This window comes from Hippocampus zosterae, chromosome 11 (assembly GCF_025434085.1).
Source record: "Hippocampus zosterae strain Florida chromosome 11, ASM2543408v3, whole genome shotgun sequence".
Classification (NCBI taxonomy): domain Eukaryota; kingdom Metazoa; phylum Chordata; class Actinopteri; order Syngnathiformes; family Syngnathidae; genus Hippocampus; species Hippocampus zosterae.
This window is the reverse complement of record NC_067461.1, coordinates 15976217-16002369: the sequence shown is the minus strand read 5'-3', so window position 1 is coordinate 16002369 and position 26153 is coordinate 15976217. Positions and strand designations below refer to the sequence as shown.

The 26153-nt window shown below is 42.2% G+C and overlaps 1 protein-coding gene across 1 annotated transcript; it reads left to right on the top strand.

Moving 5' to 3' along the window:
- Positions 1–4929: 4929 nt before the first annotated feature.
- ret (ret proto-oncogene receptor tyrosine kinase) lies at positions 4930–26039 on the top strand. The gene is made up of 20 exons (XM_052079935.1): positions 4930–5315; positions 13647–13892; positions 14112–14405; positions 15276–15514; positions 15592–15787; positions 15864–16063; positions 17582–17864; positions 18069–18191; positions 18315–18425; positions 18555–18668; positions 21410–21654; positions 21736–21883; positions 22418–22525; positions 22602–22816; positions 22910–23032; positions 23112–23182; positions 23292–23429; positions 23550–23649; positions 24198–24345; positions 25101–26039. The coding sequence occupies exons 1-20, from the start codon at positions 5243–5245 to the stop codon at positions 25256–25258; spliced, it is 3333 nt and encodes a 1110-aa protein (XP_051935895.1). The 5' UTR covers positions 4930–5242; the 3' UTR covers positions 25259–26039.
- The last annotated feature ends 114 nt before the right edge of the window (positions 26040–26153 follow it).

Sequence of the window (26153 nt, the reverse complement as noted above, 5' to 3'; positions counted from 1 at the left end):
CTTTTTAGTAGTTGTTAGCATTATATTTAGTGCTGCATCAGCAAAATATGTCTTTCATTATATTTCATCATAATTCAACAAAATCCCTGATGCCCGTGAGGCGTGTATTGTTTAAATGACCACGCATGGTTCCACGTTCTTAGGAATGATTATTATATATTGGAGCTCCTCTTAAGTCCAAGAATGGTAAGTCACTTGTTTTGTGAATTAATTACAGTGATTAAATCAAGTCGGCGGTACTTAACAAATTAGACCAAGTGATTCCACCAGAGACCAGGTCACGGCCATTACGCGTCCGTTGCCATGGCCACTCCTCTTTTTCTTTGTGAGCCGGCGTTTGTGTGGATGTGCCACCTGCTGTGTGAATGACAATACTTTAATAGGGGTCAAGATGCACAACTCACATTAATGGGATCGACACCTCACGGCTCACGCTCCTCTTTTTGAAGAATCGAGGAAATGAAATGCAATATATCAGTGAACACCAACAAAGCCAGCACTGAGCCCCCGCATACGCGATATGAGGAAATGTGTTGGAACATCAGGACACCGACAGACTATCAGGTTCTTCCACACATCCATCCATGCCTCCTTTATGAGTGAACAGAAAAGAGCCTTCGCTAAATTGTTCCCGCAAAGTTGGACTCATGCAATTGTCCAACTGATGTTTTGTTTTTGTTTTTTTTAAACAAATAACATCCGGCCTCTGGTTGATTATTAACTGATGAAAGCTATTCCCCAATGCCTTTGTTCAGCACGACTGTGTTCCCTCAAAATACAAATCGATCAACGTGCATAAACAAGGTTCATTTTTACTACTCCCTAACCATTATGTCGTTTATATTTTTCCCCGGTTACTGGTTAAGTTCAACCTAGTTGAATGCCTGACGTTAAGTCCCGCAATTGCACAGATGAGCGCCTCCCCAGCAGTGCTTTAATAATAAATATGGCGACGTGGTTCTGCCGGTTGTTGCGATCCCAGTGGGCTCACGCTGGGTTCTTAACTAAGACTCAAGTCCATTAGCCTTTTCCCAAACTACTCTGCCGGCAATGCAAATGCATTACATCGTCGATTGTTCCGACTGGGAAGAAAATAAAAGGGAACGCGGTTTCTTTCAACCAGGTGGAAGTTTAAGAACTTTTTGGGAATCAGGATGAAGAATTGCGAATCAAGACTACTTCACGTCACGATGAACTGCAAGCATATGATGCTGATGATATTTTGTGCTTTTTAGAAAGTAAATATTGAAATAAGATGCAGCCAAATGTGTTGCCACGCTAGCATTAAATAAGACGCTTCTTGGAGACGATTGCGGTCTGACATAGCATGTCTGAAACTCCAACACTCCCTTTCTCCTATTGATTCTTGTTACATCTATATGTCTCAAGACAGCTATAGTCTGTCATGTGGAAACTTTATCCCAGATCCAATGTTCTAATGTGCCATCTCTGACTCCTATATCACATAGTGCTCTTCTACGTCCCTTGATAGAGAGAACAGGATGTATATGTCCTCTCGTTGGCTGGAAATCTACATATTAAAATACGAATGAGTCTCAGCAGGTCCCGACTATGATTCCACATGATGAAATCCTACACAAATGGGCAGTTTTGTTTCTGCGTGTATGACCACCTCCGTGTTTTCTATGCCATTTGATGTGTTTAACCACCGCAAAAAAAATCATTAATAAATAAATACATAAATAAATACATGAATAAATAACATAAAAATAGAGGACTATTAAATGTAATAGAACTCCAGAGAAATTGTGGCACGCATTCGAGTGAGTTCCAGCCAGTGCTGCAAAAGTAAACACTGTGTGACTGACTGGTGTCCTGCCCTGAGGCAGCAGCAGCACTGCATCACTCCACACTTTCCAGTCACACACTTTAACGGAGACTTCACCCTCACACACTCCTGAGCAGGAAAAGGTTCCACACTGTTTCCCACCAAGCCTAAAGGCAGCATTTAGCAAGTTGTTATTTCTTCTGACTTGCCACGGTGTGATGACCTCTTGGACTACTGGCATACAATACAAAAATACATCCAAAAAGATGTTACTATCAATGCTTAATTTTGATTGTCATGGTCAGAGAGGAGGTCGGAATTTCAATGTAGCTAACACAACGAAGAGACATGGTGGCCACAAGACACTCACATAGCAGTAAGTAACCAATCAGAGGAAAGTTGGTTTATATTTTATATTAAGGAGGACGGCCACCCAATTGGAGCAAAACTTATTGACAGATTGAATATTTCTTTTGCACGAAAGGGAAAATCACTATGACCAACAAAACTAGCTTGGAAAAAGGCAACCTCATCTCCAATCCAAATTATATTGTCAAAAAAACAATACATCAAAGTAATTTTTTTAATTAATAGTGGAATGGGATCTTTAAGAGACAATATCAGGAGTCCGACTTAAGATAGTGCTTAATTGTTGAAGGAATTCTTACTCACCAAACACCCTTTGCCTGATTTGTGCCAACAAGCTCGCAAATGAGAATCAGAATTTTTTTTCTCCAAGATTGCTTAAAATTGAATACCATGTTTCCATTTCCGACATCCTTTCACGGCCAAGCGAAATTCTTGCAAAGACTGCGATCCAAAAGTAAATTACAGAGTAGTAAACTGGACGTAAATAATACACTTTGGGTGTCGGTGTCTTCCATTGCCCCAAGATGGGACCGGCTCAACGCAGAGCATCCCACTAATTCAAACAAACTCATTCAGAATCACGGTGAGTTGTCCATCCATATCCATTTTCTGTCTCTCATAAGGTTCACATGTGTGCTGCAGCTTATCCCAGCTGTCAGTGGTGGGGGAGGGGGGGCATTCATCATCCGGTTCTCAGGGCATTGTTCACAATGTAGCGGTCATCAGCATGGGATGTGGCCAAAGGACATCAACTTCTACATTTTTCTGCGACTCTTCCAGTTGCTCGTTGTCTCGCTTGCAACATACTGATTACACGGTCATGAACGTCATGTTTGAAGCATCACAATGGCAAGAGACCGTTGAGCCATTATTAGGTGTCTTCTTGGTCTCGTGATGTCAAAATGGAGATTGTAAATTTTGCCATGAAACAACTGAAACATTTAACAGTGTTTAACATGTGCATTTAAAAGGTTAGAGACAGTCACATGAAGTTAATAATAATAATACATTTTATTTATAAGTGCCCTTCAAGACACCCAAGGACACTTTACAATCAGATCTCTGAAGGTTTGAATGCATTTAGGCACGTTGTGAAATTTCACCCAAAAGCCCAATAATCTGAACTTTTTGTGAGTACTGTAATTGTATTTTAAAACGGTCATCTTACAGATAAAAATTCAAGCAGTGATCCAAGTTTGGGCCATAATCTCTGTTATTTTGTTGTTAGTTGTCACATGACATATGCAAAGAATAGGCCAAGGAAAAATGCACTCCCGGCAAATTGGTTTACATACTCCAGAATTGTCAGAATGAAGAGTCTGACTAATGAGGAAGTTTGTTAGGTTTCATTCAAATGTTTATGAATGGTTTTTCCATTTGTATTTGGAACTAAAGTACGTCTATATTTCAGGACTGGTTTCAGTTTCATGATTATTTCAACCGTCAACTCAACCGCTTTACGGTTTGCAATCTTCTAGTTCACCTGTGGCCCTAATGCGGCTTAGTGGTTCAGAAAATGGATGCCTTTACTTCGCGCATATTAAATACAGAAATACATTTAACATTATACAGTTAAAGCAAAAACACAAATCAAAATTTTTTATGTAGTATTACTGGAGCAAATATGTTTTTATCTGCTTTTCAACATTCTTTTGCACTGAAGAAGCAGCTCTCATCCCACATGGAAGTGCATTTCACATAAGTCTCAACTGCCTTTAGTTTCTAATCGTGTGTGAGGGGGCACATTAAGTAAAGGCCACTCAGCAGAATGCAGTGACCTAAGAGGCCAACAAAATTCTCCCAAATCCACCAAGTGTGGAGGAGCCTGCCCACTAAGGGCTCCCCGTGACCTCATGTGATGCAATGAACGCTAAATTCAAAGCAACAGACCCGTGACAAGGCTGTAAATCATACATTGGGGCATCGTCTATCAATTCTTGTTGGATCTTATTTGAGTGAGCACGCTGTGGCCAATCACCCTACATCAGGCATGTCCAAAGTCCGGCCCGCGGGCCAAATCCGGCCCGCGGTGGAATTTCATCCGGCCCTCGGCCCCCGTCATAAAATCAGTGCCGTCTGGCCCGCAGGTTGGGCGCAATGGAACACGTGTTGCATTGACTGAGACTGGTGAGTGATGTTTCATAGAGTACTGCTTCCCTCTAGTGGCTAAATGAGTAATAGCATTCACTAAATGAGTAATAGCATTTAGACACTAGAGGGCATCACTCACGAGTTAACAAGACATCACTCCGTGTTTATATTGACTGATATGTCATATTTCAAATTCCTGTTTCAAATGAACCAAAAGAAATTCTAAAGATTGTTGAAATTAAAATAAAAATGGAAATGTGAAACAGACTGGCTTACTAAAATGTGTTGAACAATATTGTTGTTCAATGTAAAGAATGTCAGCCAAGGTCGGCCCCCCGACATTTTACCACATAAAATCTGGCCCCCTTGGCAAAAAGTTTGGACACCCCTGCCCTACATATTTCTCGTGAATTTTCACAAATTTGACATACCCACTGAATTCAATGTCCGATTCGCACTAGTTTAGGAATGGAAATGAAACAAAAAGATGGCTGTAAACATTCAATTTTAAAAATTTGTATGGCAATTTACCCCTTGACACAGTTTCACTACACCTTGAATAATATCTATACCGCATGTAATAGTTATCGATCCAGATTTACTCCCTACAGCGTGTTAATGAGATGACTGGCCCGCTGTTAAATTACGCTCTTAAATTTCCTGTAGCTGCGTGGCCGTCTGTCGCTGCGGAAGCAGCGTGGGCAATGAGGCAGAGCCGCGCGCACCCCACCAGCGGACAAGTCGTCGCCCTCCCCCCCACGACCCCCAACGCCCCGCGCAGCCTGCCCGCCTCGCGGCTCCAGCAGCCACTCGGGGAGCTTGCACGCGCACGCACCGTGCAGCTGGATCCTCGGAACGCGGACGACTCGGAGTGGCGCCCACGCGGGACACGCGCACTATCTGTACTTTCTTTCTCGTTGTCGCTTTTTGAGAATTCCGTCGAGTGTGCCAATTGCATTTGCATGCATCAACTTTTACTTATGGTTGACGAAGATGGGGTCAAGTTGTGGTTTCTCACGGGGAAACGGCGCTTCGGTGCTGCTGCTGCTGTGGATGCTGCTGAGAGGTAAGAATCAGCATCACTACTATTTTTTTTTCATAAGATGAAAAAAGTGTATGGCTGAAAGATGGGCATTATTTTGAAAAAGTAATGCATTCAGTTATTTTATGTGAGTCTTGCATTCCTCGCCCTGGGAGCAATGTAGCGGTGCGTTTTGTGTAAAAATGCGCTTGATAGTTACAAAGAAAGATTACAAACTGAATGAAATGTGTATGGGGTATAAGGTAAGGGATGAAAGGGGAGTGTATACATATATATTTGGGCTCCATATGTGGAAATTATGCATATATTTTTGTATATGTATTTTAGATGACACTTCTTGTTGGACAATCTATTTTTTAGGGTCATGGTAAAGGAGTAGGATTAGATTATGTCCTACTTGCAACCGCACCTTAATGTATAGATTTCATGTTGTTGTTGTTTTTTGTTGTTGTTGTTTTTTAACTGCATGTTTAAAATAGTTGAATCCATCACTCAATCAACTCTAAACAAAGTATCGTTTTAGCTTTTATATAGCACGCGATAGTTGTTTTTCCCCAAGCCCAACCATTGCTTAGTGTGTTCGGTGACATAGACATGGTGTGTATCTCATGTTATGTGAGTTATGGCATGTTGGTGTAACGCTCGAGTGAATACAGCCATATATCATAATATCATAATCCCATTCACAATCCCACAGCCCAACTGTACCAACACGGTCATTCTAAGTGGTCTATATTTAAAGTTGGGCTCATAGTTCAGGAGCGTGGATATCTTTGTGGGGCTGCAAAGTATATTCTGTGGACAGAAGTATAGAAGTGAACATCTTAAAGGTTTAACGGCTCACTCGGTGTGGGCTGGGCGTGAACCCCTCGCTCACCTTGAGCCTTGAGTCAGACATTTTGCTTTCAGTTTTGTGAAGGCGTGTTTTCTCAGTGACTGCGCCCCATCGCACAAAGTCAGGCCCATCAAGGCATGCTTGGAAGAGTTTGGTGTGAAACAGCAATGGTGGGGGGGGATTGTCAGACCGGCCAACATTTGTAACTGTAGTTCATGCTGAATGGTCAAAAACTCCCAGCGTCACACCAAGCCATCTTGTAAAAAATATTGCTGTAAGTGGAAGCTATCATCGATTCAAAGAAAAAGCCAAATCCATTGTTTTCATTTAATGTGTAAGGGTAAAAGAGCCACGTGTCTGAATACTTGCGTAACTATGTTAGATTGTAACGCCTGACCAGATGTGGGTCATTGTGTGGAATTGCTGATTGTCTAAGGGGCCTCCAATGTCATCTTATCAAGCAAAAATCGAGCACTTCTGTCATTTCAATCAAAAAATGAGACGGCCGCGCTCATACGAATTGTCATCGCTCGTTGGTTTCGGCAAAAGTAGATTGAGCAGTAAACCGAGAGTACCTTTCTTCTTTCAGGGTTGTTAAATTGATTCCTGATCATTTTTCAGGTGGCATGGCCTCGTGTAATGTCCTCTGATTATTTTTCATGTTGACAGCCGCTTTACGGGGTTCTCAAGACGCACAAAAGCTGACTGATGTTAGTTTGCATCATATACCCTGCGCATTGGACCGATTCCGCCTTGCATGTATTCTGCACTTGAAGGGGTTTTTTTTTTCAAATGCTGGCTCTTGCTTTGGTTTGACTGAAAAAGCGAAGGGCGTGATAGTAATTAGGTGGGTACGGAAAGACACCCCATTTTATCTCTTCACCTGGCTGATTGTGGCAACAAAAGAGCTAAGCAGGCTGAAAGAGGAAAGGAGGTGAACAGCAGGCAGGTGTGGAGCAGCTGCTCACATCTCTGGGCAAACACCGCCTATTTGTTTTCTTTGGGAAAATATGATCTGAACACAGCGCTCATTTTGTTATCAGTTGCCGAAATGACGCATCACATTGATTTCATTGTTCCCTCAACCCCTTAATGACAATGATGTGACGCCGACTCCTCGTTCAAGTTCCCAATGTCAAATACATATAAATGAGGTTCGAATACTTCTATTTTGGTGACCTTAACTCATCCGCGTGACAAGAAAAATCATTTTTATTGAATCCAAAATAAATGGTGCTTGTCACCCTTATGTTGTGGATGTTTCATGCACTAATGATGTCAGAGGTAAAGTAAATTGAGTCCTCCTTATTTGTACGTCTTTATTGTTTGAAACATTTCTCGAATGTATTCAGCGGCCGTGCCCATCCTCCCCACTCCAGGTTGTGTGTTACGGATCAGTGAAGTGGCTTTTTTTGCTGAGCTAATGAATCTGAGGAAATGGGCAATTAACGCTTGATGGCGAATAGCAGCCGCAGCCGACACCTTTAGGAAAGTCAAAGATCTAAAAATTGTTGCCGGGAAACATTTTTAGTGCATAAAAGGCTTTCTTAAAATTGTAAGAAGCTAATGATTTGTCTTAATGGTTTCCTCGACTAATAATTGATGAAGGCCAAACTAATCATTTGCAAGCTTAGCTGGAAACACACAAAACTCACGACAGTTTTTTGGGGGGAATCCTTTTAGTAGGGAACATTCAAACGTAATCCATCACTTTCGTGAGGAGAGCCACAGATGTCTTCACATGAAAGCATCGAGCCGTTTATCTACCACCGTGACCGTGTTTCGCTACCTTTGACCCCCTTTGCCCTTCGGTAACCTTAACCTAGTGGTAACCTCCAGCCATTTCTTGCCCATGCCGGAGTCGGCTACAACATCTCTCGAATCTCCCCCCTCCAGGTGGCATCGTTTTCATCAACATCTTTCTCTTTTAGCGGCACCAAACCAATAAATCTCATTTGGTGCATGCCGCTATTTGATTTAGCTCCTTATTACATTACATGGTTTAGTAAAGCTTCTGTTTTGCGTTGCCAATGTGGAAGCGTCATCAGTCGGGTCAATTTGTCTCTTGTCTTGTCACTCCGCTTCTTTTAATACAATTTGAAAACATGCTGCGAGAAATTATTTGGTGAAGAGTGTGTCTCTTCCATATTTTTTCTATCAACGTGTGTTCATCCTAATTCTACATGCAGGTACTCCTATGTATTTGTTTATTAGGTTGTTCATCTTTTCTTGACTCATGCTCAGGTGACGATGCACTAAAAGCTTATTCCTATTAGCAAATGTAGTTGTTTGATGGTCTACAAAATGGTTCTTCCTATTCCGATTTAGGACTTTCCACGGGGTCTAATGATAATATTCAATAACGCGTTCCAGGAAACGCAACAAAATGTACATCCAATTAGAATCTGGAGGAAGTAATGTTCCTGTTACTGCTGGGAGGTTTAACATCCCCTTCTTAACTGTATGGAGGCTTCCCCGTCTCTGTACATGACCTGTTAGTCAGTTATGGGTCATGCTTTCTCCTCATGCGTGGTTAGAATTGAATTTGCTGCGGTGAAAGGACAAGGAGACGTTGATTGAAATGTTGCCCCTTGGGAATGTGGCCCTTTTGTTTCACACAGATCCTGACAAGTTATTCTCCAGTTCCCTAGTGGTACCCATCGTGTTTGACATAGTATTTACAACTAGGAGCGAAGCAAAGAAGGACATCTGTGTCCTCGTGGGACGTGCGATGACCGCAGATCCACATGGGAGGCATAGTTGTAAATTCTTATTTCATTAGTGTACCGTTCACCATTTTGGATTCCACATTAAACCCATCCATCAAACCATTTTCCATACTGCTTAACCTCACTAGGGTCACGGGTGTGCTGGAGCTCATCCCAGCTGACTAAGAATGAGAGGTAGCGTATGGACTGAATTGATGGCCAGGACACACATAGACCCAAAAATATATATTTGCAGTGATGGGCAACTGGCGGGTCGCGGGGACACTCTGAGTGGACTCTTGATTTAAAAAAAAAAAAAATCCCCCGAAAAATGGGTGGAAATGTGGAATGGGGGGAGAATCCCAGAAAAAAAGGGAAAAATCCAAAATTAACATCGAAAAGAAAAAAAATAAACTATTAATAAGTATGCGAATCAGTGGCTAGGCAGGAATCAAATGTAGTTTTAAGTGGTAATATCACCAATCGCCACCAGATGGCAGAAACTTATTGGGTTTTACTGTATTGTAATGTGAGCTGGCCGAATAATTTGTTGTGCATTTGGAATGAGATGCAGGACAAATATAAGACCTCAATAATGTTAAAATCTTGAGTTAGTCGATTTTTGTGGGAAAAAAATGTCCAAAATGAGTTGCACTTAATGTTGTGTATTATCGCAAATTAAAGATATTCAGAGCAAATATTTCGCACATACGATATTCCCCTTTTTGTGTCGATCTGTAAAAAAGCATTTTTGTCATACATCTGGTTCAGAAGTGCATGGTCCAATGTGGCACCCCAGTAACATTGATGACAAATTGTGGGCCCCTCCAGCACTTAAGTTGCCCATCCCCGATTTAGACTCTTCAAATAATTTAAGAAAGATGTGTTTGGAATGTGTGAGGAGGTCTGATTACCCAGTGAACCCCAATTCAAGCATGTGGAGAACATGCAAACTCCAACCAAGATTCATTGTAGAAGATGATGCAGAGGTGAACAGCTGTAGAAATTGGAACTACAAAGTAGCACTGTTTAAAGTACTGAAAGTTTCATATCAAGCAATCATCGAAAATTCCAAATTTATTGTCAAATATGCATTCATGATGTGTATTAGCACTATTGCAGTGGGAATTAAATGTTTCAATATCCTTTGAAAACCTTATAGGACACAATTAGCTTTTTTGTTTTATCAGTCATTTTACAGTTTGTTAGCAGGTTATTCAAAAATGTTCACAGGGTTGGCCAAACCTTGATCACAAACCAGATAAAGCTATGGTTTTATTATTGACATTTATTACTCATTTTCAACGTTTTAATCACTGTATCAATGTCAATATATGCCTGCAGGTTTGAACAAGCAGGTGGCCTGTTTCCTTACAAACTAGTAAAAAATAACAAAAACACTTTTATTTTCAATTTTGATCACTGTAAGGTCTCTACCGCGACATTCTATTCAATCCTTGTTTAAAAAAAAAACAAGAACAACCTATGAGTTTGCGCAGTCCTTTATATCTAAAATTGGAGGTGAAATCATCATCATGCTCAGCTGCCTAATCACTGCCGCTGTGATGAGATGTACCCTCAAAGCAGGAGACTGACTTGAAGCCAGCGTCACGTGACCGACCCGCTCCCTCTGACGCACCCCTGGGAGTTCTTTAAACTTAATATGTACTTGCAGCTAACCCCTAAGGAGATGTCCTATTAGATTTGTTGATGACTGATGAACATGGTACATTGGATCTTGTGCTCTTCTCTTCCCTCTGAGCTAATTGGATTACATTGTGGTGTAATGGATTATTATGTTAAGGTATGCCGCACAGTAAACTACCTGATTAGCTTTTGCTGGAAAGTGATCAGATATATCGTCATGCCGCCCTTGTTATGGGAAATGGACTTTATTTCATACGAACACCTTCTTGCTTTGAAAGCACGGGCTTTATTCTTATTCGATAAAGGTCTTCTTTGTGGATATGATGAAACGATATTGCATATGGTGTAGGAGACACTTTAAAATGTTATGATCAATAATGGCTTTCATAAGTGGAATTTCTTTTTAGCTGATGGAAATCCTGGCAGTGAGCAGGTCCCAGAGCTGTTGCGCAATAAGAAGTGGTTGTCATGATAGCTGATGATTTTGGTGTAAACGTGATGTTTATTTTATTGAACTGTAGAACGGATCGTGATAGCACACATTTGATGTGCATGAAGCTTCAAATGATTATGTTTTGTCTTGCCGTGCCCATGCATGCTCGCAAACTAATAATGGAGCCGGTCAATTACCAGTATTTGTGTCGTGGGATGATTTCACACGTGCCGCCTTCAGCTCCATGTCTGTCTCATAAGAGGAAAACAATCAGCATCACTGTTGATTAGTACGGTTATTGATTGCACTGCTGCCTTTCCAATGGGTCGTTTCCAAGGACACGTGCAGTGCATGTTGACCTTGGCAAACACAGGCCTCTGTGCAGGAGCGGTTGAATAACATGGACCGTATCAGAGATGCTGCTCGTTTTCTGCGAATTGTGCGGCTCTCGCTATTATTTCCTTGAGATTTGCGCTGTGAGCAAGCACATGAGCTCATTGCTGGTAAATCTATCAGTCGGCGCGTGCATTGAGCTAATTGAGTTCCCGTCTTTGTCTGGGACGACAGAAAAGGGCGTCCCACCCAAGCAGCACCTCTAGACAGACTTTGGTTTGTGATGCATCTCACAGATATTGTCATGAGCCTCTGTCCCCTTTGTCCTTCCGCAGATAATATACGAGGCAAAATGGACACGCGGGTCATTATTACCGCCTGGCAAAGCACCAAGGTCAAGCAAAGAGTGTGCCGTCACCGTGGCTGTTTTTCTAGTGTTTTTCACATCCACTCAGAGGTAGAAAATAGCTCTTGCAAACATGAGGGAATGCAAGAGACCTCTCGTTCCAAAAGCATCTGTCTGCAAAATTACACACGCCTACTTTTGAAGAGATTACGTGCATGTGGCAGGTGCAGCTCAGAACCAGCTTTTATGACGGTTTGATGGTTGGAGTAGGTTTGTCTTATCAAGGTAATATTTGCTTTGATAAAACAGGCTAATGCTGTTCCAGAAATAATTTTCTGTGATATTCCAATTATTGGAAGAGCCTTATTTGCTGTGTTATGTACCCTGCATGGTTTGAGGAACTGAAATTTCACTTTTGAATCATTGCAGGGGGGTTAGGTAATGAGTCATGATATTTTTACAAACCAAAGATATTATTTGCCCTCAGAGGTCAGCTCGATCCATTCAATTAAGTCTGATTACCTGCTTTCCATTGGCATCGGTCCTGGAGAGAAATTGAATTTTGACTGATATGAACAAGTTGTGTTGCATAACCACGGTGGCTTCAAGCCAACATTTGTTTTGCTCCCATCTGGTTTGCAACTAGTTGCTTATTTGAAGAGCTGATATTCCATTTAATATGATATTTCTGTTATCGTTATGTCTAGAAGGAAATCATTGTCATTCATTATTGTTATTTTGTTTCGCTGATTGATGAGAATCATTTGATCGCTTTCAACGAAGACAAGCATGGGTCTCGCTTACCAAGATAATAGTGCCCTCTAAAGGCTATAATTGGTATAATTAGAGCCCGGCCTTTTTTCTGCACCCGTGTCTTTCCCCAACATTGCCTACAACCGCAAGCACCGTTGCCAAATTCAAATTAAGTTTATCCAAAATAATCTTCGTAAATTGACAGCATAAATCCTTCGAAAAAAGAGAGAAACATGAAAAGCACGCTCTGAAAGCGGCTTTTAATTATTCATACAACAAATTTAAGATTTATAAGAGTCTTTTTCACTGTTTTTATCAATCATTTTGTCTCGGCTCACTTTTTAATATAATGTTTAAACATTGCAATTAATTGCCACTTGGCATTCACTCCATAAAAACAACAAACGATTGTATTTTTGTTGACTTAGTATTTTATTGTGGGTTTTTATTTTTATTTTTTTGTGGGTGCTCACATTTTGATCACACACTGGCTGTCACTGAAAAATATTTTCTGCAGTAATCAAATCAAATTGACTGAAATCAAATTTTTAGAAGTTGTCCCACAGGAGAAACAAGCAAGAGGGCTTTTTGTTTGTTTATTTGTTTGTTTTCCGCAGGAACACTTTTAACAATAAAATGGTTGCAGCCACCCTGAGTGAATCATAATCTTTCAGGAAGGAACATTTCATCCATCAATCCAGCCTCCTGTCATCCAAGTCCTGTGAAATTAAATCAATGTCTGAAACCAGAGCTGAGGCCTGAATTGCACCAACAGAAATAGAAAATCCAGTTTTGTTGTCTGCTAATGACATTAGCGCGCTCCCTAAATGGTCGCCCACTGTCGTCAAAGGGGATCATAGAAGGGATGTAATTACAGGACGAACACTCGCATCTCAATTTTCCTGTGATAACATACAGCTGATGCGATGCAGCTCCTATATGGATTAGCCTTACAAGCACATATACCACCCCCTTCCTCTCCTCATGATTAATTTCCCCTCTGCATCATGTGCTCTGGTGTAATTTAAACATCTCAAGGTGAATATAAGGACAATCGGGAACCACATGATTATCGACCACACGAGAAATTCATTAAAAGAGCTGCCTAAGTGTCATTTGAGCCCTCCTTTCAATTTCTGCTAACTGAGTGGACGAGAAGGTGGGGGTAGGGGGTGACTAGAGAGTTGGTGTGTGTGTGTGTGTGTGTGCCTGTGTGCCTGTGTGCATTTATACACTGTATATGTATATCATGTCGCTCTTATTTTCTAAACAGACTATTATCATTGTGTGTGTTAACTAGGGGCTAAAGGATTGTACTTCCCTCAAAATGAGTACAAGGAGACCATTTATGTTGGCCAGACAGCAGGGAGCTGGGTCCTCCAGGTCCACGCCATGCTGGATAGCGAGTTTGAGAAGCCGCACTTCTACCTGTGCTGGTCCAGCTCGCTGAAGCGGCCCGCCTACATCTCTTGGTTTAACATGGACACCAACACCGGAGTGCTGTCCTTGAACAAAACCCTGGATGAAAATGACTTTGCCTCACTATGTGAGTGGCATACAAGCATTTCACGTTGATGTAGGAGCCTATTGTAGTGATGCTGTCAGGTATCCTCTACATCATGATTCAATTAGATTGGCTACACTCTTCCCATACAGATAAAGAAGTTCCATCAACAGGAAGAGGTCTGTTACAGATTAAAATGTCTCTGTTTTCTCTCCCTCTCTCTGCCTCTCTCTCTCTCTCTCTCTCTCTGCGTCTCATCAGATAAACCTTCATGGTCTGTGAAGAAGTTGTCCCTTTCTGTTATGGTACAACCTAAGTTCACCAAGAAGTCCTGGTGCATCACTAGAAATAACCCTCGGATCATCCTGGACTTTGTGAATGCCACGATGCCACAATGTGCACAGACAGATATGAAAGAGCTCTGCTTCCCTCACCAAGACATCTCCAAACCACACATCATGGAGAACCGATTCCCCGGGGCCGTAATGCAGCTGCGAAGACTCACGAGACGCAACGTGTGCCCCAACTACACAATCTCTTACAGTGTGGAATCAGGTAATTCATTATATTTATCCACGAGAACACAGAAGTCATGTGCATTATTTCGCACAATCATGATCGACGTTGATTTAAAAAGGTAGGAGACAAATATCAATCAGCAAAACTTTATTTCTACCTATCGAAAGTGTTGGCACAATAGCAAAATTAACATTTCGATACTACACATGCATGAAGTGCCTCGAAAGCAAGATCGAATCCATAGCATAGACCATGAGTAAAAGCAACCCCAAAAGAATCAAGGAACTTCATTGTTAGTATTTTTGGCAATTTAAAACACATTTTAGGCATTGGAGGATGCAAAATGTTTCCACGGCTCTGCACTTGTTTTAGCCGAACGTTGAGAGGAGCTCAAATGCTCGTGGCCATTTATTTCTCACTTCACGCTCTGGGAAGTGTCGCGCATTACAGCCAGTGTTAAACTTCTGCTTTCAACTGCTCCTCTGTGACTGTCACTCTTAAAAATGCTGAAACAAAAACATATCGTGTAGTATTTAACACCGTACTTGTACTCAATTGAACACTTCAACAAGTACATCACATCACTGATAAGCTTTCTTTTTAAGAACGGGCCCACAGTGACTCATGCGAACCTTGGGAGCAACCCGGTGCCCACCACTGGCATCATGTTGGTGACCCCGGCTTAGACTATATCCTGAAACAATCCAACGGACTCTGACTTCATCACAGACATCCTCAGTGTTGCATTTTGTCTAAACAGTGGTATATATTTCCTCTGAACTGTTGTATTTGTAAATGCTTATTCAAAGTTGCATCTTTTCTTGTGTGAAGCACATCGAGTTGCTCGGCGCATGAAATGTGCTTGATGTAAATAAAGCTGCCTTGTTTTTGCGCTTGCCCTAACAGAGACGCCTGCACCCTTCGCTGTGAATCAGAACACCTCCGAAATGGTTGTGACCGCCCCGTTAGACCGAGAAGAAAGTGAACGTTATCGGCTGCTGCTGGTTTGCACAGTTAGCACAGAGGCTGCCATCACCACGCTGGACACCCCTCTGGATGTTTTTGTCTATGACGAGGACGATAACGCACCATATGTGAATGGAACAGACGCAGCAGATATTGTCATCAGCTTCAATCGGACAAAAGTAAGAAAACAAACAGAAGACTGGATCTGAAATTGTATTCATAGAAATGCCGATTCATCTCATCTGTCTCTTTCCAGGGTGGTACTTATGGTACTTTGTCAGTTTTTGACAGGGACTTGACCTCCAGATATTCCACAGACCAGAGTCACAATAGGTATGTTGAAACCTTGCTCAACGCTGACTCCTGGACAAGGGATACATTTGATGTGAAACGCAGCTTCAGTGAAAAGAAAGCTGCTCGTAACGGTGTCAGAGAAACCATTCATCACTATCGTGAGTAATCCCATCAACTGTACCTCTTTTTTTTAAGAGATATTTGAGAAGAAAACCTGCTGTGCCTCCCTTTTAGAGCTGATCCTGAAGAGGAACCTGCTTGTGACAGAGAATCGCAACGTGCAGCTGGACTACCTGGTCAATGACACGGCCTACCCCGGTCTAGATGCGACTGTGTTGCTTCACTTCAACGTCACCATCTTACCCGTCCGCATCCGCTTTGAGAACATCACACATATCTTCACGCTTATGCGTAGAGCTTCGATTTATGCTCAGGTACTCAAATTCAGCTGTCAGTTGATGTCGGCAGATTCTAAGTCTGACTTTATCCGTTCGGTCAACGTGGGCTAATTTTGAAACACAAGGCCAACCCATCCTGGCAAAATTGTCATGCGTTTTTTATTTTGTTGGAGGATCATGGGAAATTTAGATCGATCCACTAACTCAAGATAATCTTTGAGGTTTGACGTTAGCTGTGGTGATTGATTGTTGCAGCAGCCCAATTTTTCCAGTTTTTTAAAACCTTGATCAATCAAGTATTTTGTCAACGAATGTACCCAAAACCCTGGTGGTTTCCTTTCGAGCGAACTGATTTTTATGACTAGACTAAATTCAGGTGAAGGGGAGATCGTCAAAGCAAGTTGTCCAAAAATGTCATTGGATCACACGAGCAAACTTATTTTAGTATTAGCATGTGAATATTTGTAATACATCCATCCATCCAATTTCCGATTCACTTTATCCTCACAAGCGTCGCGGGAGGAGCTAGAGCCTATCCCAGCTGTCTTCAGGCAGTAGGTGGGGGACACCCTGAACCGGTTGCCAGCCAATCGCAGGGCACACAGATTCAAACAGCCAGCCGCGCTCACACTCACACCTCGGGACAATTTAGAGTGTTCAATCAGCCTGCCATGCATGTTTTTGGAATGTGGGAGGAAACCGGAGTACCCGGAGAAAACCCACACGGGAAGAATGATTTGGAATACATCATTTTATAAATGCTGTTGTATTAGTACGTGATAGCCAATATTTGGTGCATGTATTACTGTGTTGTGTCGTTCTTGCGATATGGTAAGATTTTACTTTCGCCAAGGGATGTCTGATTGCTGCACCGAACACCAAAAGTACAGTGAAGCCATACAGCATTACACTTAATTCGCAAAATGTATTTCATAAAACTTTACCTCAGCAGCAGTGCCTCCCTCGGCTCTCTGGATTCCTATTCTTTGCCCGTGCTCTTGGTGAATTGTACACGAAACAAACTCTGAATGAGAATCATGATCACGATAAAAGATACAGAGCAGCAGCGCTGATCAGAAGCTGCAATTGCAGACTGCTGAGAGCGTTAACAACCTCCGGTGACGCATGTCACGCGCCACCGTAGGTTAACGATTTACCTGCTTTATTTTTTATTTTTTCATACTTTTTGTGAAAATGAGACTGATAGGATGATGAGGGTGCAGTGTACATGAACACAAAAAATATATTTCTAATATGCACAAAGACACACAAATGGTTCTTTGTTTGTTTTTCTCCTCTACACCCCTCGCGATCGACTTGGGACCAATCCGCGATCTACCGGTCAATCGCGATCGACGTAATGGGCACCCCTGCTCTACAGCAACCATCAGAATACGCCATCCATCCATCCATTTGCTGTACATCTTATTCTCCTGAACAATATTGGTGATCTCAAAGCTAGACAAGCTACTTGTCGGGGACACCCTGGACTGGTCACCGGGCAATCACAGGACATATAAAAGTGACATCAAATCCTCTTTCGCCTCTTCTCAGGTTGGCAGAGTTTGCGTGGAAAACTGCCAGCAGTTTGATGGCTTCAGTGTCACATACCAGCTGAAGGTTCCTGATAAGAACGTCTCTGCTGACGAGCTGTCCTGCTATGCAGCCATAAGTATCACCCAGGCGCCCGATGAAATGTGGGCACTCCTCTACGTGAACGACTCTGAGCCTCTGCGAAGACCCGAGTGCCAGGATCTGCAGTACATGGTTGTAGCTCAGACGGCCCACCCACAGTCGGAAGCCAGCACTCAGATCCAAATCATTCTGGATATTGAAGGTGGAATACCAGGAAAATGCTCTCTTCAATGCAATGTTTATAAATGTCAATTCAGTTCTTGAGCTGAGTTTATCAGCACGTCATTTCATCTCAGTCCTGCTTTTTTTTCTCCAACGTTTAGAATGAAGTACTGTGTAATTTTTAATGTTGCTTTTTTCTTCCCGTTCCATTTAGTGGACTATGTTTTGTGCCTGTTTTATGCAGTAAACCAGGACAGTCAGCAGTTCCTATCCTGCGCAGAAAACAGACATAGAGGAGACTGTGAGTCCACCAGAGGCCTGGGCGCAACTACGGGGAGATGCCAGTGGAGGCAAGGCACTGAAAAAGGTCGGGGGGGGGGGGGGGGGGTTTCTTTTAAAGCACTAAGAAACATTATTCCTGGGGATCCAAACATGGGAGGTTCCCCATGCTAATTCAATATCAAAAACAGAAATATGATTATTATTCCAGGAATTGCGGAAAACTACTCAACTTGTTCCCCAGACCTGCGCACATGTCCAGATAGCTTTTGCGATGCAGTTGAAAGCAAAGATACATCAATATGCCCGCAAGACTGTACAAGTAAGTTCTGATATCATTCGTTTTGGGTTAAAGAGTCATGGCAGATTCTGACTTTTGCTTTCACAATGGTGACTCCGTGCGCGTGTGTCTTTATGCATGTTTTGTGTGTGCGTGTGCATGGATGCGAAGAGCAAACTGTCACCGGAGGTCACGAACTCGGCCTGAGGAACGGCATCCAGGCTGGCTACGGGACCTGTTACTGCTTGACGGAGAGATGTTTCTGTGAAAAGGAAGATATTGAGGGTGAGTTGTCAGATAACTAATTGCAACTCATAATTAAAATGAGTGAATAAATCACTCATGAACGCTGGAAACTCTGAAAAGTGAATGTTCACTTTTATTGTAATTGATAAGAACAAGAATCCACATTCAATATAGTTGATGATTTCCACTGCTTTTATATTCATGTCACCCAACCACTTCATCACTACTGCATCCGCATTGGCGGCCGACATGGACAGCAGCGCTACTGCTCCAAGCAAGAGCAGAGCTTTCTGTTTTCAGTTATGCTCATTCAGATACCTATTTCAGGGTCCAACTTTGTTTTGACGCACTAGCGAAGTTAATAATGAGGGTTTGTCCCATTGTGGGCATGAACACAGTCCACTTTGACTTCCCGGCCAATGGAAGTAACTTCTTTCATTCCCTTTAGATACAGTGAAGGAGAGACACACTACAGGGCCAATTTGATGGGGAGTAGGGCATTCGTTTCCCAGTTATTATATGCCGATAAACATCATAATATATCAGTATTGAGTGGTAGGAGTTAAGAAATGTGTTACATACTCTTGTTTAACTAAGGTTGAGCTACTCACTCAAACTATTCCATGTGACTGAAAGACACGTGGCTTTACTAAGTGAAAAGAGGCAGGAGGGTCAAGTGTATCAAACCACTTTTCATTTTCCTCAAACAAACAACAAAACAGCGACAGGCTTATTTTCTAGGGAGGCGGGCAATCGAAACGATCACGGCAGTTTGAGCCTTTTTGATTTGGTTTTAAAATCGTGAACTAAGACTGAAACGAACGATACTGTTGATTATTTAATATTTGTTTTTGTATCACTTTTTATGAAACATTTGAGAGCCTGTGGAAATCCCAAAGCAATTGTCTGTGTTTGTCTAATGATAAAGACACACCTGGCAGCATAATAAGGACTGATAAATATGAATGAAAAAAGAAGTTCTTTCATCTCCTTGAGCCGTCACCTTATCATGGTTGAGGGGTTTGTGTGTCCCAGTGATCTTAGGAGCTACATTGTTGGGGGCCTCCGGCTCTCGTAGGGTCACCTAGAGCAAACAAGACCCAGGTGAGGGATCATACAAAGCATGGCTCAGAAACCACATAATGAATAGCACCTACGGATATACCCATTCCTTGCCCAGATGCGGGTCACTGCCCCACCAACCCACCTTGAGCCAGGCCTGGAGGTGGGGCTCTATGACACAGCCCAAAAAGGCAACATGGGTCTTCCTTCCCATGGGCTCACCACCTTTGGGAAGGGCCAAGGGGTCGGGTACAGTGCCAGTTGGGCAGTGACTGAAGGTGTGAACCGTACGGTCTAATCCTGTGGGACATCAAATCACTAGCAGGGAAAGAGCCTAAGCTGGTATGGTAGGTGGAGAGACTTCGACTCAATGTAATCGGGCAACCCACCGCTTGGGCTTTGGTACCAGTCTTATTGTATAGTATAAGGGTATCCCAATGTGTACTTCGTACCACGACACTCTAGGACATGGTTCAATGATTGACTTTTGGGTTGTGTCAACAGACATGCGGGTGTATTGTTTTGGACATTCGAGTGAAGAGAAGGGTGGAGCTGTCAACCAATCACCACCTTGTTTTTGTTGGTTCGAATGGTGACAAACCCAAATTTATTGTGATTGTCAGCTGGGAACATCTGATGGAGTCTGTCAAAAGGAGTTTGAACTCCCACCTCCGGTAGAACTTCATCCAAGTCCGCGGGGAGGCAGGAGACATTGAGTCGGAGTGAACCATGTTCTAATCCTACATTGTTGGATCAGCTTACTGGAGCTGTGGTGGTAATGTGGTCGATGCCTGTCGTGGTGGCAATCCCCAAATCCGTTGGTGGACACCAGCAACAAGGGATGCTGTCAAGCTAAAGAAGGAGTCCTAGTGGGACTTTTGGGCAACTGATGGGTACTGGTTGGCCAAGCGGAACGCACCTTTTGGAAGTCATAGGAGGAGTTTGGCAATGCCATGGAGAAAAACTTCCCAATGTCTTTGAAGAAATTCTGGTCAACCATCTGGTGTCTTAGGAGGGCGAAGCAGTGCACCATCAACACTGGCTACAGTGGTGCTCAACTCAGGGCGTTGTAAGTCAGTGGAGGTGATACTTCAAAGACCTCCTCAATTCCACCAACACGCCTTCCTTTGAGGAAGCAGAATCTGGAGACTCTGAGGCAGGCTCTCTTATCTCGAGGATTGAAGTCACCAAGGCAGTTAAAAAGCTCCTTGGTGGCAGGGAGTTGGTTGTGATCCTCCCGGGGTTCCTAAAGGCTTTGTAGCATCGCGCGAACATCAGGGACAGTGCCATTGGATTGGCAGTACATGGTGGGGGTTCAAGGGTGACCGAAGGGTGAGTTCCAACTACAGGGGGATCACTTTCCTCAGCCTCCCTGATAAGGTTCATTTAGGCATGGTGGGAAGAAGGGTCCATCGTCCTGGCTGTGGAACGGTGGACCAACTCTTCATTCTCAGTTAGGTTAGTTAGGAATTTGCCCAACCATTCTGACCCATGTTTTGTGGACTTGGGAAAGACACCCCACCGTGTCATCATCTTTGTATGTTGTTATTTGGACATTCCTTCGAGTAACTGAAATTATGCACAATTAAAATGTTTTCTCTTTTTGTCATAGGATACAATTGGCAGATTGCCATAATGTATTAAAAATGTCATTATGAGATCTTGCTTCGTGTCAATACTAATTTAATCTTTCTACTGTCTCCTCCTTCCCAAAAAAGAGGGGCTCTGCGACGACATGTGTAAGACCGTCATCGCCACAGTTCTGCTCCTCTCCTTCATCATTTCTATCCTCCTTTCTTCATACTTCCTCCACCGCTACCACAAGAACTCGCCCAAACCACCAATAGCATCCGCTGAGATGACTTTCCGCCGGCCAGCCCAGGCCTATCCCATCAGCTTCCCTGCTAACAACCTACGAAGAGGCTCGCAGGAATCCATCGAGACTGACACCTTCAAAATACCCGTGAGCTGCTTCTCACACTACACATTTTGGTGGGTGAGGCTTTTAGACATGTGGAACATCGTGTTTATTTTCTTTCAACAGGAGGATCCCAAATGGGAATTCCCTCGTAAGAACCTTGTGCTTGGCAAGACTTTGGGAGAGGGAGAGTTTGGCAAAGTTGTCAAAGCAACAGCATTCAGATTGAAAGGAAAAGCAGGTTACACGACTGTGGCTGTAAAAATGCTGAAAGGTAAGCACGATCAAACCACAGCAAATGCAACTCAAAGATCGGATGATAAACCCATCAGACATTTCATTATGCTTACTGAAGCCATCTTTATGCTTTGAAGGAGGATAAGAAGAAACATAGTTCACTTTCACTGCAAGACAAGAAAGAAATATATGTTCCAAACGTGTTCCACACTTCCACAAGTTTTCATGGAATTTGACAGTTGAGGTTTTGCTCAATTATTCTCACTAACAAACAAGCAAAGTTAAAAACAAACAGATCTCAAAACAGATCAAAACAGCTCTCACTCACCCTCATGCTGTCAGAGAGACGTTCATGTAAAGGTTAATTTTGCATTGACGTAGAAGAAATCTGCATCACACTAAGAGATGTTCCTAATGTTATGGTTATTTTATGTGACTATGGTACATCACTGGATTTGAAAATTGATTTGTACATGTACCAAATGCTCGTGGCCAGTATATCAATGTAAAGATATGCTCTGAGCTGATTGTTGGTTTCTTCATATAAAATCTTTGTTATTCTCCATGATAGAAAACGCCTCCCACAGCGAGCTACGGGACCTGTTGTCCGAATTCACTTTACTCAAGCAAGTGAACCATCCTCACGTCATAAAGATGTATGGAGCATGCAGCCAGGATGGTAGGACCTCAGCAAAGCTCCTCAGTGACAGCTGGTTTTGTGCATGGAGTGTAAAGACTGTTTTTCCTCTGAATAGGTCCATTGTACCTGATCGTGGAATATGCCAAGTTCGGGTCACTTCGCAACTTCCTTCGCGAGAGCCGGAAAGTTGGCCCGAGCTTCATGGGAATGGACGCCAACCGAAACTCCAGCTATTTAGAGAACCCAGATGACAGAGCGCTGACTATGGGTGACCTGATCTCTTTTGCATGGCAGATATCCAGAGGCATGCAGTATTTAGCGGAAATGAAGGTTTGACTCCTTTTTTTTCATGTGTATCTTCATGATATATTGTGATTATGCTTTCTAATTTTTATTTTATTTTTTATTTTTTGGGGCCAACAGCTTGTTCACAGGGACCTTGCAGCACGAAACGTGCTCGTAGCAGAGGGAAGGAAAATGAAAATCTCAGACTTTGGCCTCTCCAGGGATGTGTATGAGGAGGACTCTTATGTTAAGAGGAGCAAGGTGAAGACAGAAAGAACACACATTTCCCCATCATCTTTGAATTCATATCCAAATCTTGTGATATCTTTTTTTTTTGAAGGGTCGAATACCTGTTAAATGGATGGCGATAGAGTCTCTGTTTGATCACATTTACACAACACAAAGTGACGTGTGAGTACAGTCGTCATGTTTGAGTTTTTAAAGAAATAACTCTGAATGCTTCATTATCATATACATCACGCTGAATGGTGTTTACTAGAATGTTTCTTCTTTCTTCCAGCTGGTCCTTTGGTGTGCTCCTATGGGAAATTGTGACATTGGGAGGTAATCCATACCCAGGGATTGCACCCGAACGCCTATTTAACCTGCTGAAGACTGGCTACAGGATGGAGAGACCGGAGAACTGCTCCGAGGAAATGTGAGCTCTCCTCTTTGTTAGTTTGCAACATCTGACAAGTGCAAGGCATCGCACGATGCACTCTGCTGGGAAAATACCAAAATAAATGCGCATACAACTGCAAAAATCTTTCCTCTGCAGGTATAACCTCATGGGTCGATGTTGGAAACAAGAATCAGACAAGAGGCCAACATTCTCTGACATCAGCAAAGAACTGGAAAAGATGATGGTTAAAAGTCGGGTATGGTGAAGCATTATCAATCAAATCTCCTTCAAGAGCACAAATAATGCGCAATTATTCGCCATGATATTTAACAATGACTTTTGCATTATGAGCACTACTTTTCTTCACTGATCGGCTGCTGATGTGGTTCTATTACCTTGCAGTGAGGCTTGTTGTGTCCATCCAAAAATCTTGTATGTGATGACATCAATTATACAAGTAAAACTAAATGCACGAATGTGGTAGTAAAACAATATTTCAAACTCATGTTTTCAGGCAAACTGCACACGTATACTGTTCATATAGAACTACATTGCAGAAAAGCTATTGGTCCAACGTTATGTAACCTCAGGTTCTTTTTGTCTGACTGATAAGCTTTAAAACCTATCATTTGTTTTTCGAATAACAAAAATGTGGCCTTGGCAAAGATGCATTTAAAGCACTGCTTCCGGATTCTGTCTTGTTCAAACAGGGTTGTAGATTAATGATAGCAGAGAGATTAAAAAAAAAAACCTCAGTCCGCCCCACCTAATCAGTCTAATCACACCTTGATCTACTTTTGTCAGGATTACCTGGACTTGGCAGCGTCCACTCCTGCTGACGCCCTACTGTACGATGACGCACTCTCCGAAGAGGACACGCCACTTGTGGACTGTAATAACGCCCCTATCCCTCGAACCCTCCCCTCCACTTGGATTGAAAACAAGCTCTATGGTAGAATTTCCCATGCATTTACACGATTTTAGAAACAGGGCAAACAAACAGGCCCTCTGTTTTGGCAAGTTCTGTTTGTCTTTCTATAGTCAAGTGTGTGTGAGACTGTGATCTGGGCATGCCTTTAGTCAATTATTCCTGACCATTTCATCGTAAATTAGAGGCTCTGAGAAATACAATGCTATATGTGGTCTTGAATTTTGTTTTATTTGGACCTGTTTCTAATGTACTGGAACGCTGACCAAAAACATTTGCAAATAATGCACTCATCCTTTTAATTTATTTAACACCCTTCCCCTTCATTAACTTTTTTATTTGTACTTTTTAAAAATGTTTTTTTTTTGCCTTTTTTGGAGTCATTAAGTCCTCCTTTTTTGCCACCAAAACCAAAAACCGTTGACATTTGAAACAGGTCCTCGCAGAATCAAATCACTACTTGTTTGAATTTCAGATTGTCGTAAATTTTCGTCGCTTTTCCCCATGTGTAGCTGTAATAATGATTGCTGAATGGAGACACAGTAAGGCTTTTGAGTGCAACTCTTTGGCGCTGTTACTTGAATAAACCGAATGTTCAGGTCGCTAAGGCAATATTAAGCAATGCCTTGATGCATTACAAAGACCTACCATTGATAATGGTCATCAAGGTATAACCGACTTCCACCCCAGCCACTGCAGAGTTTGATTTAAAAGCCTTGCTGTCTGCACGCTGCTTATCTTTCACTGAGTGCAGAAAAATGATGTGTTCTCATTTTTAGGCATGTCATACCCGAACTGGCCTGAGAAGAGCCCGGTACCGCTCAACAGACATGATGCCACTAATCCAGTCTTTACAAGATATGCCAATGATAGTGTTTATGCAAACTGGATGGCTTTGCCTTCATCCACAAAAACCGTGGACAAGCCTGATAGTTAGATGTGACAAGACAAATCCACATTGTAGAAAAGATGTGTTGGTAGACGTGTATATTTCTATAAGACTGTGTATATATAATCTGATGCTAAAGTTGGTTCCCTTTTATTTCTGTTGCACGGGTATTCAAACTGGGGTCTTTTTTTATTTGCTGCGAAACTAGCTGGATCATAGTAGATCATGTTTAATTCAACTATTAAGTATGTTAAATATTACCTCACAGTCATGTTGGCCACGTTGTATCACTGCATGACTGTTGTACCAGATTGTATGTCGGTGTCAATGTCTTTTAAGTGCCTGTGCCGCTTCAACAATAGCCTCCAAATATTCATGTGCTACTGTGAAGATACTGTTCCAGCCCAGGAATTAAAGGGGACACCTTTACCATCATCTGCTGTAGACAGCTGGAACTGCGTGGACGAAAAAAAATGTAAAGTTTCTACCTTGGAGGACTGCGCTCCTTTCTATGTCCAAAGACTAATTTCTGTTCTACCTACACAATGTTTCATAAACATTTCCAAACAGAGGTTAAACTGACTCCTTACTTTTATTTTTATTTTATTTTTCTAATTACATGAAAATTGTCAATAAAATAGTCCGACTTTGTTTGATGACTGAATGCAAATTGTCATTGTTGGACAAAATGTCTTTTTTTTCTCTCACTCTCTCTCTCTCTCTCGGTGTAAAAGCAAACGTAAATGGAAAACGTGTGTAAACTAATGAGTGCTATCATTGCTGTTTTACTTTGATTATGTTACAGTTAATAAACAATACAAATGTACAATATATTCATGGTGCATTTTCTTTTAAGGGTTAGGGTGGGGTTGTTTATAATTAAAAAAACTCACTGCATCGCTGCAATTATGTAATTCTTATGAATGCTTCCTCCATGCAGCAG

Excerpts from the sequence above, each read along its gene's own strand:
- ret (XM_052079935.1), top strand. The coding sequence starts at position 5,243 with ATGGGGTCAAGTTGTGGTTTCTCACGGGGAAACGGCGCTTCGGTGCTG. Across the intron at positions 16,064-17,581 it reads GAGCTTCGATTTATGCTCAG|GTTGGCAGAGTTTGCGTGGA; the intron begins GTACTCAAATTC and ends GCCTCTTCTCAG. Across the intron at positions 18,669-21,409 it reads TGAAAAGGAAGATATTGAGG|AGGGGCTCTGCGACGACATG; the intron begins GTGAGTTGTCAG and ends TTCCCAAAAAAG.